Source organism: Trachypithecus francoisi, unplaced genomic scaffold (assembly GCF_009764315.1).
Source record: "Trachypithecus francoisi isolate TF-2019V2 unplaced genomic scaffold, Tfra_2.0 Lachesis_group1, whole genome shotgun sequence".
NCBI classification, from domain to species: Eukaryota; Metazoa; Chordata; class Mammalia; order Primates; family Cercopithecidae; genus Trachypithecus; species Trachypithecus francoisi.
The window spans coordinates 56,584,505-56,600,345 of record NW_022681454.1 but is presented as its reverse complement, the minus strand read 5'-3'; the positions used below and the strand labels follow the sequence as shown (position 1 = coordinate 56,600,345).

Genomic DNA, 15,841 nt, shown 5'->3' with positions numbered 1-15,841 from the left:
ATTTAATTTGGGGAATATGCAGGCAGAGGGGGAAATATTTCCAAATGAAATACTTCTTTTGTACTACTTTGCTCCAACAAATTCTGAAATTTCTGAACAATGCATCGTCTCTTATATTGTCACTGTGCCAGGACTGCATTCTTGAACTTCCTCCTGGTCTCGTGCACAGCAGCCAGACCCTAGCTGACTGGAGAAGCATCTCATGGCAAGGTGGTCTGCTCCTTGCATCCTCTTCGTCATCTGCCTTATTTGTAGTTATAATGAGTTAAAAATAAAACAAAGTTACTCTCACCACATAACTATTGTAGTTATTATATATATCTATTTCCTACTGAATACATTTCAAGAACATTACCAGTAAGCTTTTGGGAAGGTTTGTTAATCATTTTTCTCATCCTTGCTTTAGAGAATTCTGACAAGTTAAGTGACCTTGTAGAGGCTGTCTGCCTGAGTTAAAACCAAAATGTGGAGTGTGTTTCTGCTGCTGGCTTAGTTGATACTATCTCCAGCAAATGCTGCTTCCTCTTACAAGTCAGATGCTGACAGGGTAGGATTTTACAAGTTTTTGACAAGGATTTAGCTATTTTTCAAAATTCTCATTAGTGAGGCCTTTCTGCCTCCAAAAACAAAGTCATCATGGAAATCAGTTCCTCTGTATATGACAATTGATCCATCTCTGGCCTGAAATAATGACTGCAGGAGGCTACCATTTTGAACTACTTGTAGCCTGAGACCTTCTCATATATTTGGCAGGTCTGGCCTTTCTTCAGCCAGCTTGAAATCCTCTCTGAAACATGCAACCTTCCATTTTCCTCTCCGTAATTCTTCTTCATTGCAGAATAAATAGATATTAGTGGTAGAGCTTAAGTGCACATCAGACTCTTGCCTGTTGCCAGTTTCTTTCTGTGAAACCTTGGAAAGCTTAACCTGTTAAAAGTGGGTAGGACCTGCAAAGCTACAGAAAGATATCCAACATTTCTGCCTTAGAGACAGAAATGTATATCTGTTCATTGCATAGATTTAAAATATAGTAGAGCCTATAAAGAGAAACTCTTGGAGAAATAAGATTACTGGTGGGAATTTTTCCCCCAGATGCTAAGTTAGAGACTTCTCTGGTTCTCACAGTATTTTGTCTGATGTGTAACATAATCACTATGAGATGCTGTGACAAACCTTATTGAATTGCTGAGGAAATTGCTCAATGCATGGAACCACAATATTGAATATAGACTTGATTCTGTGGAATGCAACGTGAAAATCTTTTTTAGTACCTTTCTACACGCACACGTTTAAGCTTATACAAAACAGAATCGACTTTCCACAAAATGTGAAGATACAAATAGCTAACAATAATCAAATTTTTGCTGTGTGCCAGTCATTGTATTGTGTTTTATAAGTATAAAGTTAGTCTTGGCTGGGTGCGATGGTGCACACCTGTAATCCCAGCACCTTGGGACGCCGAAGTGGGTAGATTGCTTGAGGCCAGGAGTTTGAGATCAGCCTGGCCAACATGGCAAAACCCTGTCTCTACTAAAAATACAAAAATTAACTAGGCATGGTGGTGTGCATCTGTAGTCCCAGCTACTTGGGAGACTGAGGCATGAGAATTGCTTGAACTCAGGAGGCAGAGGTTGCAGTGAGCTGACATCGTGCCACTGCCCTCTAGCCTGGGCAAAAGAGTGAGACTCTGTCTCAAAAAATAAAATAAAATAAAATTAGTTCTCACATCTGTGCAATGAGGTAAATACTGTTATTATCTCTAAGTTACAGAAGAATGAATCAAGTCACAAAGAGGATACAAAATTTGCCCAAGGTAGTAGGGTGAGGTTTTGACCCCATACTGTCTGACTGCAGTCTTTAAGTCAATATACCATGCCGTCTCCTTGAATAAAAAGAGGCTGGGAATGGGGAAAGAGAGGCAAGAGTTAAACGTTCTGTATCTGAAAATATCAGCCAATGAATTTATTTCATTTTTTTTTAATTTTTATTTTTATTTTATTTTATTTTTTAATTTTATTTATTTATTTATTTTTTATTATACTTTAAGTTCTAGGGTACATGTGCATAACGTTTATATCATGTATAACTCCCCAATGCAATCCCTCCCTCCTCCCCCCTCCCCCGATAGGCCCCAGTGTGTGATGTTCCCCTTCCCGAGTCCAAGTGATCTCATTGTTCAGTTCCCATCTATGAGTGAGAACATGCGGTGTTTGGTTTTCTCTTCTTTTCAGTCATGCATCATAGAATGGTCAAGGATGGACCAGATATGCGACAGTGGTCCCATAAGATTATAATACCATACTTTTACCATACCTTCTCCATGTTTAGAAACAAAAATACCTATTGTGTTGCAACTGCCTACAGTATTCAGTACAGTAATATGCTGTACAGGTTTGTAGCCTAGGAGCAATAGGCCTATACCATATAGCCTAGGGATGTAGCAGTCTATGTCATCTGGTTTCTGTAAGCACACTCTATGATGTTTGCACAAGGACAAAATTGCCTAATGATGCATGTCTCAGAACATATCCCTGTTGTTAAGTGACACATGACTGTATTTTTCACATCAGATTTTTCATAAGGATTTCTAGTTAATTTTAGTAGTTACTTGAAATATTCTAAAGTAGGTGAATATTGTTGTCTTCACATTTCATCAGTGACAGAGATACTGAGATAACTAACTTGGAACCCAAAACAAGAGGACTGAGATTCAGTAAACTTTAGATTTACATTATTATTATTTTTTATTTTTTATTTTTTATTTTTGAGATGGAGTCTCGCTTAGTCACCCAGGCTGGAGTGCAGTGGTGCGATCTCAGCTCACTGCAAGCTCCGCCTCCTGGGTTCACGTCATTCTCCTTCCTCAGCCTCCTGAGTACCTGGGACTACAGGCGCCCGCCACCATGCCTGGTTAATTTTTTTTGTACTTTTAGTAGAGACGGGGTTTCACCATGTTAGCCAGGATGGTCTCGATCTCCAGACCTCGTGATCCGCCCATCTCGGCCTCCCAAAGTGCTGGGATCACAGGCGTGAGCCACCGTGCCCAGCTGATTTACATTATTAAGTATGCTAAGAACTGGTGTATTTTTAAGTCAATTTTGAGATAAGTAACAAAAATAAATTAGACAAGTTGGTATAATTCTATGCCTAGTATTTTTCCCATAGCCACTGTTTTTTTGCTGTAATTGCCATAATAAGTACTTTGTACTTCTTACCAGTTTATAGAAAATTAAGACTTGACAGTGAATATATGCTTAAATTAAAGCAAGAAATGCAACAGGAATTTATCTTCCTTGGACTTGTATCAGATTGGGAAGATATTTTCCTTTGTCCAAGTGGTATTCTGATTGACAGAAGATTCAGAGAATTCTCTCAATCATTTATTACTGGGTCTGATTCCTTTATTTTACCCACATCCATATAAATAGTTTAAGCTTGATATTGTAGGGGCCAAATCATGTGAATACGGAAGTTAGATTCATTGTCAAACTGAAATGCAAAGGATATAAAAGGATATGAATATATATTTATACTTTACTGGGTTAGGAGCTCACATGGGACCTAGGCTTTTCCAATTAATTATTGGCAAAGTGGCACATTCATGTCAACATAGGGAAAAGTGGTGGGAAAAGACTTTTAAAGGACCATAAATTTCATGGAGAGCAGGAATTCTCATTCCCTACAATGATACTTGAGTGAATCAGAACATATGGAATTCATTTTTCTCAAGCCATTCAAGTCTGATTGCATCCAACCCAGCTGCCATTCAACCTGTAAAGATTCCATGGCAAGACCTTGGGCTTTGAAGAGATCATGGCTTGAATCATAGTTTCTCCACTTACTTAACTGTGAGCAAGATATGTCACCTCGCTGAGCTGCAATTACATACCCCGCTTCCAATTGTTAAGAAGATTAAGTTACAAAAAAAGAAAAGTCAAGTGCCTAATATTCCAGGCATATAATTTGTTGGTGCAAGGTACTTAGCAGAGTGTCTGGTACACAGTAAATACCCAGTACCGGTAGCTGCAATTATGAATAATGTTCAGGGGTTTGTTTCTTCTGCCTGCTATCACCTTTGACCCTTGCCATTGCTTGTTAGTTTCTCAGCCACTAAACAAAAACAATGAGGAATGGGGTGAAGAGCAGTTAACCCTTTGGGCAGGGTTAAATGGCAAAATAAATTACTGAAATTAAGTTAGAGATTATATATGGATTTTTTTTTTCTGGTTTTTGCTTGTCTCCTGTCATAAATAATTGGGAGTTGAATGTATTATCATCAATGGCAACATCATCATCTTCATCATGGACCTGAACACAGGGACCAAATTGTATACTGTCAAAAACTGACAACCCTTTCAGGACTCCAGGATATACCCTCATTGATAAAAAACTACCCCTGAAAAGTCCCTAGAGTTATTGATCTCACATGTGAGTGAACTTTTTCCCAGAACTTATTGCAACCCAATTACAATCCAAATTCATATCTTCACTAATTGTAACTAAGAACATTTGAGATTTTTGCAAAATGTAATAGTCTATCCTTTCACATCATCTCTCATATTTCCCTATTGCCATTTGAAAAGTTTGACCCATTGAATTCATTGTCTTCGTTATCCTATTTCAAGTTTAACAGTTGTTTTGAACTTCGGAGATAATCATTAGGAGACTTCTCTTACTTAGAAAACATCTTTGTTAGAGCAGGCACCCGGTGAGACAGACTGAAGTTCAAATTCTGACTCTGCCACTTTTTTAAAAAAAATCTTCGGCTTATCTCCTGCATCGATGCCATGGGATTATGTAAGAGTGCCACCACGTGGCCTGACAATAGTAGGTTGCCAGTAAATAGGTGTTTCTTCTTTTTACCCCACCCCCTTGGTAAATTTAAACACCTGTTTATTGGCAGTAATGCTGTGTCTTTCTTGTGTTTCAAGGATGTGCTTTTGGGGCAAGACAATGGCTTTGGTCTTGTGAAGGATCCATGTTATTTGGCTGGTCCTGGATCTAGGTATGTACGTGTACTTATGATGCTCTCCACGTATGAATGCTGGTGGTGTTAAACTACTCTTATTCCTTTCTACAAGAAATTGAAATATGATGTTGTATAGTGTCACATGCTTTTTTGATTTGTCTAGGCCACGGATAACTTTTTATTTTCCATTTAGAAATGATTTTCTTTGAGAATGACACTTGTTCAAAATAGGTTTTGAACATGTGCTATTGAGGACAAGGTAGACTTGGCTAACCAGTTTGACAACAGAATAATTAATGGAGGTGCTTTTCTCGCGCATGCCCCTTGGCTCTCACAAACAGGGCCTCCTGTGTGACTGATCTCATCCAGCTCTGTGTGCAGAGCATCACGTCTGGTGACCACAGTGCTAGGGAAGAATGGGCATTTCATGAACAGCTTCACAGAGGAAGGCAAACTGTAAGCATTGGAGGTGAAAAATAAAGCTCAAAATCATAATTTTATACATGTGGGGATAGAAAACAGAGGAAAGTCATTTTTTTAAAATGCCATCAAAATCATATTCTAGGTAGAAAAATATAATGAGCACTTTTTTAGAATTTAAAATTTTGAACTGTTCACATGGGACTTAATAAATTTCCAGAAAGGGTTTTTCTCTGAACCATGTACTCTGTATGTAGTTTTAATGCAGCATTACAGAGTTATCTACTTTAATCTATTATTACTAATGATAATATACCTACACCCTACCTACTCCTTTCCATGTTTTTAAGCCATTTCCTTAATTTTTCTGATATTTCATTCAATCATTGTTTCTACATTCACCTTCTTAATAACACAACCTAATACTGTCAAGTAGAAGCAGCCAACATGGTCAGGAAGTAGATATTAATTACCTGCTTTCCAGCCAAGATCAGCCTTCTACATTTATATGCTCTTGCTCCTATAGCTGTGTTGACAAGGAAGAAAGTATTCAAGGTGAGACTGAGGACTTTGGTTAGTTTGGGTGCATTAATTAAAAGCTAGAGACAAGGGAAAACTAACAATAAACTAGAGCACTGCTAAAGAAAATTGGTCTGAAATCACTGCCTAGTGCTTGCTGAAAAAGATATTGATAATTTCAGGACATGTAATTCTCAGCTGTCCTGGGGAAAAGCATAGGCATGGAAAGTGCAGCCCACAGGAAAACATGGGAGGGACTTGATCACAGATCCTGTACTATGAATTTTGAATACTAAAAATTCTGCTTGCAGCGTGTTTTTCTGACCACCACAACCAAGAAGACACAAAAAAGTATAACACTCTTTTTTTTTTTCTAAAGGCTTACATGGTCTTTTACCATAGTCACTCTGTTAATAATAGTAGGGAGACAGAAATCACATCAACTGTGGACAATATTGAAATGTCAGAATAATTTGGAAGGTGGAATTTGGAAGAATGTGCCCTTTGTTCTCCATGGATGCTTATTAGGATCAGTTTTCCTCCATGCTGACATAATTCTCTCTAAATACATGAAAATTCAGACTTTACATTAGTGCTTTTGTAAAAACATAAAATGTCCTAATTTATAGAAAAATAGAGATTTTGCACTGTTCAAGTTTTATAAGAGTTTGATGCCTTCATGGGTCACAAAGAGACAATAGTTATCATTATTATATACTTCTTTCCTGCTTTCAAACTATTCTCCATTCTTTTTAGCTTCCATTTTAAAGAAAAACACTAGAGGATACCAATCGAACTAAATTCAGACATTCACTTGTTAATTTCAAACATAAAAATTTACTTGTCTGTATAAAAATGGGCAAATGACTTAAATAGACATTTCTCTAAAGATGGCAGACACATGGCCAACAAGCAAGTGAAAAGATGCTCAACACCACTAATCATCAGAGAACTCAAAACCACAATGAGATGTTACCTCACACACATTAGGATGGCTGCAATTTAAAAAACGAAAAACAAGTGTTGGTGAGGATATGGGGAAATTGGAAACCTTGCACACTGTTAGTGGGAATATAAAATGGTGCAGCCATATGAAAAATAGCATGGAGGTCTCAGAACATTAAAAATAGAACTACCATATGATCTGGCAATGCCACTTCTGAGTATATGTCCAAAAGAATTGAAAGCAGGGTCTCCAAGAGATATATTGCACACCCATGTTCAGAGCAGCAGTATTTACTATTCACCAAGAGGTGGAAACAACCCAAATGTCTACTTATGACAGATGATTGGATAAAACAAAATGTGGTGTAGCCATACAATGGAATGTTACTCAGCCTTAAAAAGGAAATTCTGCCACATGCTACAGTATGACATTATGTGAGGTGAAACAGGCCAGTCACAAAAAGACATACTGTATAATTTCACTTGTATGAAGTGCTTAAAGTAGTCAAATTCATAAAAACACAAAGTAAAATGGTGATTTCCATGGGTTAGTAGGATGGGAAAATGGGGAGTTATTATTTAGTGGGTACATAGTTTTAGGTTGCAAGTTGTGAAAGTTCTGGAGATCTGTTTCACAACAGTGTGAACATATTAACACTACTGAACTTAAAAATGGTTAAGATGAAATTTTATGTTGCTTTTTTAGCCACAATTTTTTAAAAGTGCTTTTGTTAAAAAAAGCAAAACAAAACAAAGGTGAGACTAATTGCTCTCAAAATCCATTCTTGAATAGTAGGATTCCTGGATACATATCAGCAAGACTCTGGGTGAGCCTCTCAGGGACTTGAACAAAGTCTTTTTTTTATCCCAAACTTCATTCCTAAAAACGCAAAATAATCACCATGGAGAAGCATTCTCAACCAAGCTAAGCATTTACCACTGATATTATCTTCAAAAAGAAAATGCCACTTTAGTATAGTTTGTGTAAAGTAAGGTCACACAAACTAAAAACATCATATGAAAGTCTATTGGGCTGGATCTTTAAAGGATAAGTGTTATATTATTGTATGTTTTAGTGATGTCTCCCCCTTTAGAAAAGCCTCAGATATAATAAATAAAATAAAGGCATCTGAATTAGTCGTTAAAACATCAGATTTCAGCTGACTCCACGTCCTCTTAAAGGATGCTGAGTTTAAAAACAGTTTGTATGCTACAGTCTGGAGAGCAGCTGGGCAAAGGAGACGTCACTGTTCAACAGACACTTGCTGAGGGGGTACTTGGTGCCAGGTATTAGGGATGCCAGGATGGATGAGGGAAGGGAAGAGCATCCCCAGCGAATCTCCTTCCTCGGGGTTTCTAATATGCCCATGGGGGAAGCCACCAGGAAGTGCAGAGTGGCTACTCTTCGCTATGGAGAGGTTCCTGGTAAAGAAACCATGTTTGAATGAAAGGGACCGGTCATCGGAAGGGAGGGGTTGCATCAGAGAGAGAGGTGGGCCCTTTATTTCATCATCTGCATCTATGTGTAATAAAGGAAAAATAAAGGCATGAGAAGAGCTAATTTGGTTCTTTGCCATCTTCTTCCACCACGCATTCTGCTTGCCTGGCACTTGGATGATCTTGTGGCAAGCCCTATATTATTGCTGTGATGTGGGACTGAGTCACTGCTCCCTCAGAGGAGTCCGATCTGTGAGATGAAATGTGCCATCTGCGGTCCAGATTCACTCACATAGCCAGTCAGGGAACTGCAGACAGGGAATGTACAAATCACGGTGGGTTTGCTGGAGAGCTTTTTATCCTCACATTAACTCTTGCATAGCAGGCAGTGCCACAGACTCTTTTTTCTTTGTTTTGTTTTGTGGTTTTTTTCTCCTTTAGAACACAATAACAAAAGTTTTGCGAATTGTTGGGTTTTTCCTCGGAGTCTAGAGTACAGAGTCTAGAGTACATTGTTTAAATCACCATGTCCCATATTTGCTTATGATTGCCAGCCTCTTTCTCCAGAGGTAACTGTTTATTAGCTCCTTAGGTGAGCCTCTCCCCCTCCTTTTTATTTTTCATCAGATGAAATGAAAACACTAGGAGAGTAACCAAACGTTGTAAATAAAACCTTCAAATTCAGCAGCCCATGCAAATGCTTTCAAAACAGACCTCCCCCATGGGGATTACACTGGGAGAGAAGAAGGCAGTGTTATTCTTCCCCAGAGCTGGGAGCTATTTCCTGAAGTAGTCCTAAAAGGGACTGCAGAAATGTACTGTTTGTTTTTATATCCTGAAGCCTGTCCTCAAAAGCTGCCTTACGTTGCATGTGTGTGTACAGGATGTGGGGGCGGTGAGAGGGTTAATAAAAGAAAATGCCTTGTGAACCCAGGCATTCCATGTGACATTTTCCTGTAGGAATTTATGCCTGTCGAGTACTAGTTTAACTTGGGTCTTCCTGTGAGCAGCCAGGGAGGACAGTGTGCAGTTTCTGGGGGGAGGAAAGGAGGTCCTCCTTCCTCTTAAGTGCTTTTCTCATCTATGTAAGGAACAATGGGCTGCATGCTTGCCCCTTTCTTCAGAGCTGTAACCCTCCTGTCTGTGTGCTGTTCCAGGTCACTCACTTGTTCAGAAAGAGGCCAAGAAGAGATGCCGCTGCTCTTCCACCATCCCACCCCTCGTTGGGGTGGTTCAGGTTGCAAAGCCATTGGTGATTCCTCTGTTCCTAGTGAATGTCCTGGAACCCCGGACCATCAGAGGCAAGCCAGTAGGACACCCTGCCCCAGGCCACCACTGGGAGGAACGCAAGGGCAGCTCACAGACACCAGGGCTGCACCCCTGACCCCACTTGGCACCCCTCTGCCTTCAGCTGTTCCCTCTGGCTACTGCTCACAGGATGGTCAGACAGGGCGACAGCCTCTCCCGCCCTACACCCCTGCCATGACCCACAGAAGCAATGGTCACACCCTGACCCAGCCTCCCGGTACAAGAGGCTGTGAGGGTGATGGCCCAGAGCATGGGGTAGAAGAGGGAACGAGGAAGAGGGTCTCATTGTCTCAGTGGCCACTGCCTTCTCGAGTGAAGTGGGCCCACGCAGGCAGAGAGGACAGCCTTCCTGAGGAATCCTCAGCCCCTGAGTTTGCAAACCTGAAGCACTATCAAAAACAGCAGAGTCTTCCAAGTTCATGCAGCACTTCTGACCCAGACACGCCTCTTGGGACCCCGAGCACTCCAGGGAGGATCTCCCTCCGAATATCTGAATCCGTCCTGCGGGACTCCCCGCCACCTCGCGAGGATTATGAAGACGAAGTGTTTGTGAAGGATCTGTACCCTAAGGCCACGTCCAGCCCCACGTTTGAAACTCTTCCTCCACCCCCACCTCCTCCACCGAGTCAGGAAACCCCGGTGTATAGCATGGATGACTTCCCTCCACCTCCTCCCCACGCAGTGTGTGAGGTGCAGCTGGACAGTGAGGACCCTGAGGGGCCGCGCCCCAGGTGAGTGAGCAGACTGGGCAGGTTTCCTTCACTAACAGCAGAGTGTCGTACCCCAGGTGGCCCAGGTCCTTCTGCTGGTCACAGAAGAGACCTGGCATGGAGATGTTTCTATACAGCTCAGCTCAGGACAGTGTTCATCTGTTTGCCTCAGGAGGTAGTTGGACCAGTGTCATTGGGTACCGAGGAGTCAGGGTGGCAGAAACGAAAGCTGGAACCCAAGGGGCACATTTCACTTCTGGGGACAGGATAGGCTCAGGCGGTCCAAGTAAATCCCTCCTCCCTGGCTGAGTTCTGAATCAGTTAGGAAATAAGACAAAAGAGGAGGGCATAAAGAAGACAAAAACATCCCTTTTATTACTGACAGAGCTAACATTAAAGAATATGGCTTCAGATTGTAAGTGGGTCCCTTGATACTGAACCCCCAAGTTAAACAGGTTTACCTACTTCATCAAAGGTCATGCTAGACACACAAATACACATAGATATTAATATACACAGCCTTGAGGCAGCCTCAGTCTTGAGAGAGAAGAGACTGGGATGTGAATGCTGAGCTTCTCTTTCCAAAATCACTCCGTGTCCATAGGAATAAAGAGTAGGGCTCAAGGTCAGTAATGTTTAGGGAAAACCTCTTGGAAACTCGGAGAATGAGAAAGAAGCATTCCCCAACACATAGTCCCTAGAACAAGTGATCTCTCAAAATACCAAAAAACACATTGCCTGGCAGCACCTTTGGAGTGGCTTTCTTTAAACACCGCAAGAGTGACGTATTACCACTACCCCGTTAATGTAACCTAGACCTTTCAGAAATCTCTGGAATCTAACAGCAACATTCACCCAAACTGAATTCCTATTCCATCTTCCTCAGGAGATGACAACCTCCTGACCAGCTGCTGGGCTCAGGAGGCCCTTTAGAGTGCTGTGGTTTTCAAAAGATGGGGTTGACCTCAGAAATGTGACTCTCTCACCCCACTCCTATGTATATATCTATGTATGTTTGTGTGTCTAGCATGAAATGTGACTAGGTAGGTAAATGTTTTTAATTGGGGGGGTTCGGTATCAGGAGACCCACTTACAATCAGAAGCCATATTCTTTAACATTAGCTCTGTCAGTAAGATGTGGAAAATGTGGAAGATATGGAAAGCTACAACCCTGATATGGAAAGCTTCTCCCTCAGTCTTCCTCCACCCTCTTATCATCACCCTTCTCTTATCACTCTCTCTTTCTCTCTCTTTTTTCAATATCCCTGGCAGCTCCAACAAACTTTCTAAAGTGACAATTGCAAGGGAAAGGCACATGCCCGGTGCAGCCCATGTGGTAGGTAGTCAGACACTGGCTTCCAGACTCCAAACTTCTATCAAGGGTTCAGAGGCTGAGCCCACACCACCCTCCTTCATGAGTGTTCACCCCCAACTTGCTGGGTCTCTTGGTGGGCAGCCAGCACCCATCCGGACTCAAAGCCTCACCCATGATCCAGTCAATGGAACTCAGGGTTTAGAAAAGAAAGTCAATTCTGATCCTCAGAAGAGCTCAGAAGACATTAGAACAGAGGCTCTGGCCAAGGAAATTGTCCACCAAGACAAATCTCTGGCAGACATTTTGGATCCAGATTCCAGGCTGAAGACAACAATGGACCTGATGGAAGGTTTGTTTCCCCGAGATGTGAACTTGCTGAAGGAAAACAGCGTAAAGAGGAAGGCCATACAGAGAACTGTCAGCTCTTCAGAATGTGAAGGCAAGAGGTAAGTCCCTGGTGATGTCTTCAGAGAGACTTACAATCAGACTCCTTCCATGGGGATGATGATAAGTCTAGGACTAGTTGCCTGATGTTTTCCTACTTCCACAGCTCCTGACCCAAGAGTGCCATTTTTATCTCAGTCTTGGAGGAATGGCTCTGGGAGGAAGGATGCGGGCCAGATATGCAACAACAAAGAAAGTAATAGTAATAATGATAATAACTGCCATTAATACCCATTGTTCACGTTGTGTCAAGCATCGTATTTATTTATTTATATCAACAGTATTTAATTTTCACAAGAAATTGCTGAGGTAGCTACCAATTTTATCTCCATTTACAAATGAGGAAACTGAAGTACAGAGGAATTAAGACCATGCTCACCAAGGTCATTGAACATGTGAACGATGGCACCTGGATTTGATCACAGCCCCATGACTGTGCCTGTCTCCAGCAATTACACAGCGTCCCCAGCTCAGCAAAGGTGTACTTGCCCGTTCTGTATCAGAGCTGCTCTGGCAGAGAGGCTCTCAGGGCTCGGTGCTGGGAAAGGAGCAAGGAGAAGTGGTGAGCGTGACCAATGTCTTGCCAAGACTGAGAGGGGAAGGGCTTTGTAAGGAGGAGAGCCTAGAGAAATAAGTTCACGTATTACACTGACCCTTACCTCTGAGGCATTAAGGTGGGTGTTGGCACAAATCCTGAAAATCAGGAAAGGTCTGAGTAGGGGCGCACTCTCTGGTTTGGCCTAGTCTGTGAGCCTCTACTTCTGAAGCTCCTTGAACCAGCCATGTAACACATGTCCCAGTGTGCAGTTCGTGTTTTTGATGCTTTTCATTTCTTTTGGATTACTGCAGTATTTTCTTGCATGTGTTATTTCCTTAAAAGACTACTATGAGAAAGATTGAGTAGCTTTTGTTTTCTCTTTAATTTTCAGTGAAATCTTTGTGGATTGACAGTCTGGGACTCAGCAGTTAGTGGCTTCCAGACTAAATAAAAACAACATTTTATCCAAATTTGGGATTGCATTTTTAAAATTTCCAACTGATCCTAACTAAATTACTAACAGGAACACCACGTTTCATTTTGTGGAGGAGAGAGAAAGGAAAGAGCTATGTGATACAAGCTATCTGTCATGTTGTCAGAAGCTCTTCTGATTCAAGGCCTTAACTGTCACCTTGTCCATTCCCCCGCTTTTATTTTCAGATTTGGGAAATAGACTAATTGAGGTGAAGTGATTTATCCAGGGTCATGTCTTTAGCAAACTCATACTGAGCACCTGCAATGTGCAAAGCAATCCACTGGGTACTATGGGGACCCCAAAGATAGGATTTTTGTGGGTGTGCCAGCCAGTTCGCCATGGGTGGTTGCAGTATGGTCATTCTGTTCTCTGACCACTGGCTGTAGAAGGACCAAAGTAACATCCTTAGCAAAGTATTTCCTAGCATTACCACTGAAAATACATGTTTGCTCCATCAGTTTAGAAGCAGAATGGTCATGTAGCTTTTGCAGCACTGCGACCTTCCTGGGGATTTAAAAAATAAATAAATAAATAAAAGGCATGCGCCATCTCCTGGTGGAAATAAGCAGTGTCCTGTTGGGCGTGAGATGGCCAGTAGCCATTGTGAGGGTTTGTCAGATGCCAGAGAATCCCATTTGTAATGCAGTGGACATATCTGAAAACAAAAATGTATCAGAAAATCTTTTCCCTGTCTTTCAATTAACTGGATTAAATGTGGTCATTGTTGCTTACTGGGACAGTTATCAAGCAGGAAACTAGTAAAGATGATTTTTTTGTGTGTGGTTCCTTATTTCATAGTAAAATGATGGGCTAGATGTTAAATAATATCACAAGATTGAATAAAGTTCCTCTCCAAGAGAATCTTACTTCCCTAGAGTCATTTATTCAGTGGGTAGAATATGAATTATAGGCTGAAAGGCAACTCAAATGTGGTAAAACAGAGAACACTAGATAGCAGGTTTCTCAATTCTGAGTTTTTTCTTCAGCCTTAAAACATCCCTATTATATTATCAATGAGTAGATTTTATATCTTGTATTAGTTCACTGCGGACCAGCGAACTGCAGATTTCCCAGGCTTATATGGGATAGCAGGCATACTTGAGAAGGAAAATTTTTGTGTGTTCAAGCAACAATACATAGTAGGCACTGGAAAGATAACATGTAACCAAAGGAGTATAGGAAATAATTGACCTAAAACCTGAGGTTTGTGCAGCACCTTGAAAATACTTTCACATTGATTGAGTCATGGTTCCACACTGCCTTTCTCTGAGATAACGAGTCAGTATCGTTCTTATATGAATCACAAAAGCAGAGAGGTTTGCCTGGCTTCAACAGGCCTGTACATAGTAATCACTCATTAGTTAACAGTTACTAGTTTATCCTAATTTCTGGGAAAGAAATTAAATAGAATTGTCACGCGCTTCTGAATGGGCTGACGTCTATAGTGAAACAAAGCCTCTGACATGCTCTGTGTGGCTGTACTTTGTGCTCTTTCTGGCCCAGGAATGAAGACAAGGAAGCAGTGAGCATGTTGGTCAACTGCCCTGCCTACTACAGCGTGTCTGCTCCCAAGGCTGAGCTGCTGAACAAAATCAAAGAGATGCCAGCAGAAGTGAATGAGGAAGAGGAACAGGCAGATGTCAACGAAAAGAAGGTAAATAAAGAATGGGATGCCCTTGTTCTGCTTTCCCCAGAAAAATCGACAAAGTCCATGTAATCAGCGTGGTGACTGAGCCTCTTGAGGCAGGTGGGGAAAGGACCTTCGCATCACCAAATTGCACCAAAATCATTAGACTTTGGATTTACATGGCACTTTAACCAATTTCCTCTTAGCTTTTCTGTGAGTAGGCAGGGCAGGGAAGCTACTGTCCTTTTCATTTTTACAAATAACAGAAGTGAAACTTAAAGGGATTATTTCTTAGAAGTCTCATAGCCAGGACTTGAACCCAAGTACCTAGCCTCCTAATCCAGCACCAGGACCCTGACACTGCTCTCAGCTGCTGTTTGGCCAGTGCCAACGGTGTCTGTAATTTTCATGTTTCATGGTCAAAAGGAAAATGTAAAAATCTAGAAACTTTTTTAGGGAAGGAGGCCAATTGTCAAATGACACTTCTGAGAAAAAGTAATATTAACATTTATATCTTCCCCAGCCCTCTTTGCAGGACTTCAGTGAATAGCTTGAAAGTGCAGTGCTGGAATCTAGTAGTTAGCATTTGATACTCCTACAGAGATTTCAAATGTTAGACACTTAAAAAATGACCGTGATGCTGCTGCTGTCTTCCCACATGCCATGGAGATCTAAACTGGGCTGTGTCTGCAGGGGAGAAAGTTCTCGCCATTCCACTTTCTCTATAGCACCAGAGGGGCTGCCTTCTGTTGTGCTTGTAGCTCTCTATGCAGCTCGGGCATGGGTGCTGCAAAGGAAAGCTTGCTTGCTTCTTTCTGAGCCTGGAATGTAAGTGGTTTTCAGTGATCCTGATTCCAGGAGAAACTTTCTAGGGTGATTTTATTTCATTTGCTCTACAATGTGTCCCACGCTGTCTTGTCTGTTGGAATGAAACCACAGGATACAGACCCGAGGAGCAGAGGGTAATTGGACAGGAGGGATCTTTGCAGCACCTCTGGCTCATGGCTAACATGCTGATGCAACCATTGTAGTAGCAAGTTCCCTGCTAGCCCAAAGTTTTCCTATGTACAGACTTGTCATTGTATACCCCTGATATATACCTGTCCCACAGCTAAGCACTTCATTTAACGGGTC

General features: G+C 41.5%; 1 protein-coding gene across 5 annotated transcripts in view; it reads left to right on the top strand.

Moving 5' to 3' along the window:
- The window catches only part of SHROOM3 (shroom family member 3), a 203,375-nt gene that overhangs the window by 163,296 nt on the left and 24,238 nt on the right, over positions 1-15,841 (top strand). For all 5 annotated transcript variants that reach the window (XM_033214359.1, XM_033214360.1, XM_033214358.1 and 2 more), the window contains 4 exons: positions 4,932-5,005; positions 9,448-10,329; positions 11,581-12,069; positions 14,584-14,734. In XM_033214359.1, coding sequence (XP_033070250.1) covers positions 4,932-5,005; positions 9,448-10,329; positions 11,581-12,069; positions 14,584-14,734 — 1,596 coding nt within the window. The remainder of the gene's footprint in view (positions 1-4,931; positions 5,006-9,447; positions 10,330-11,580; positions 12,070-14,583; positions 14,735-15,841) is intronic.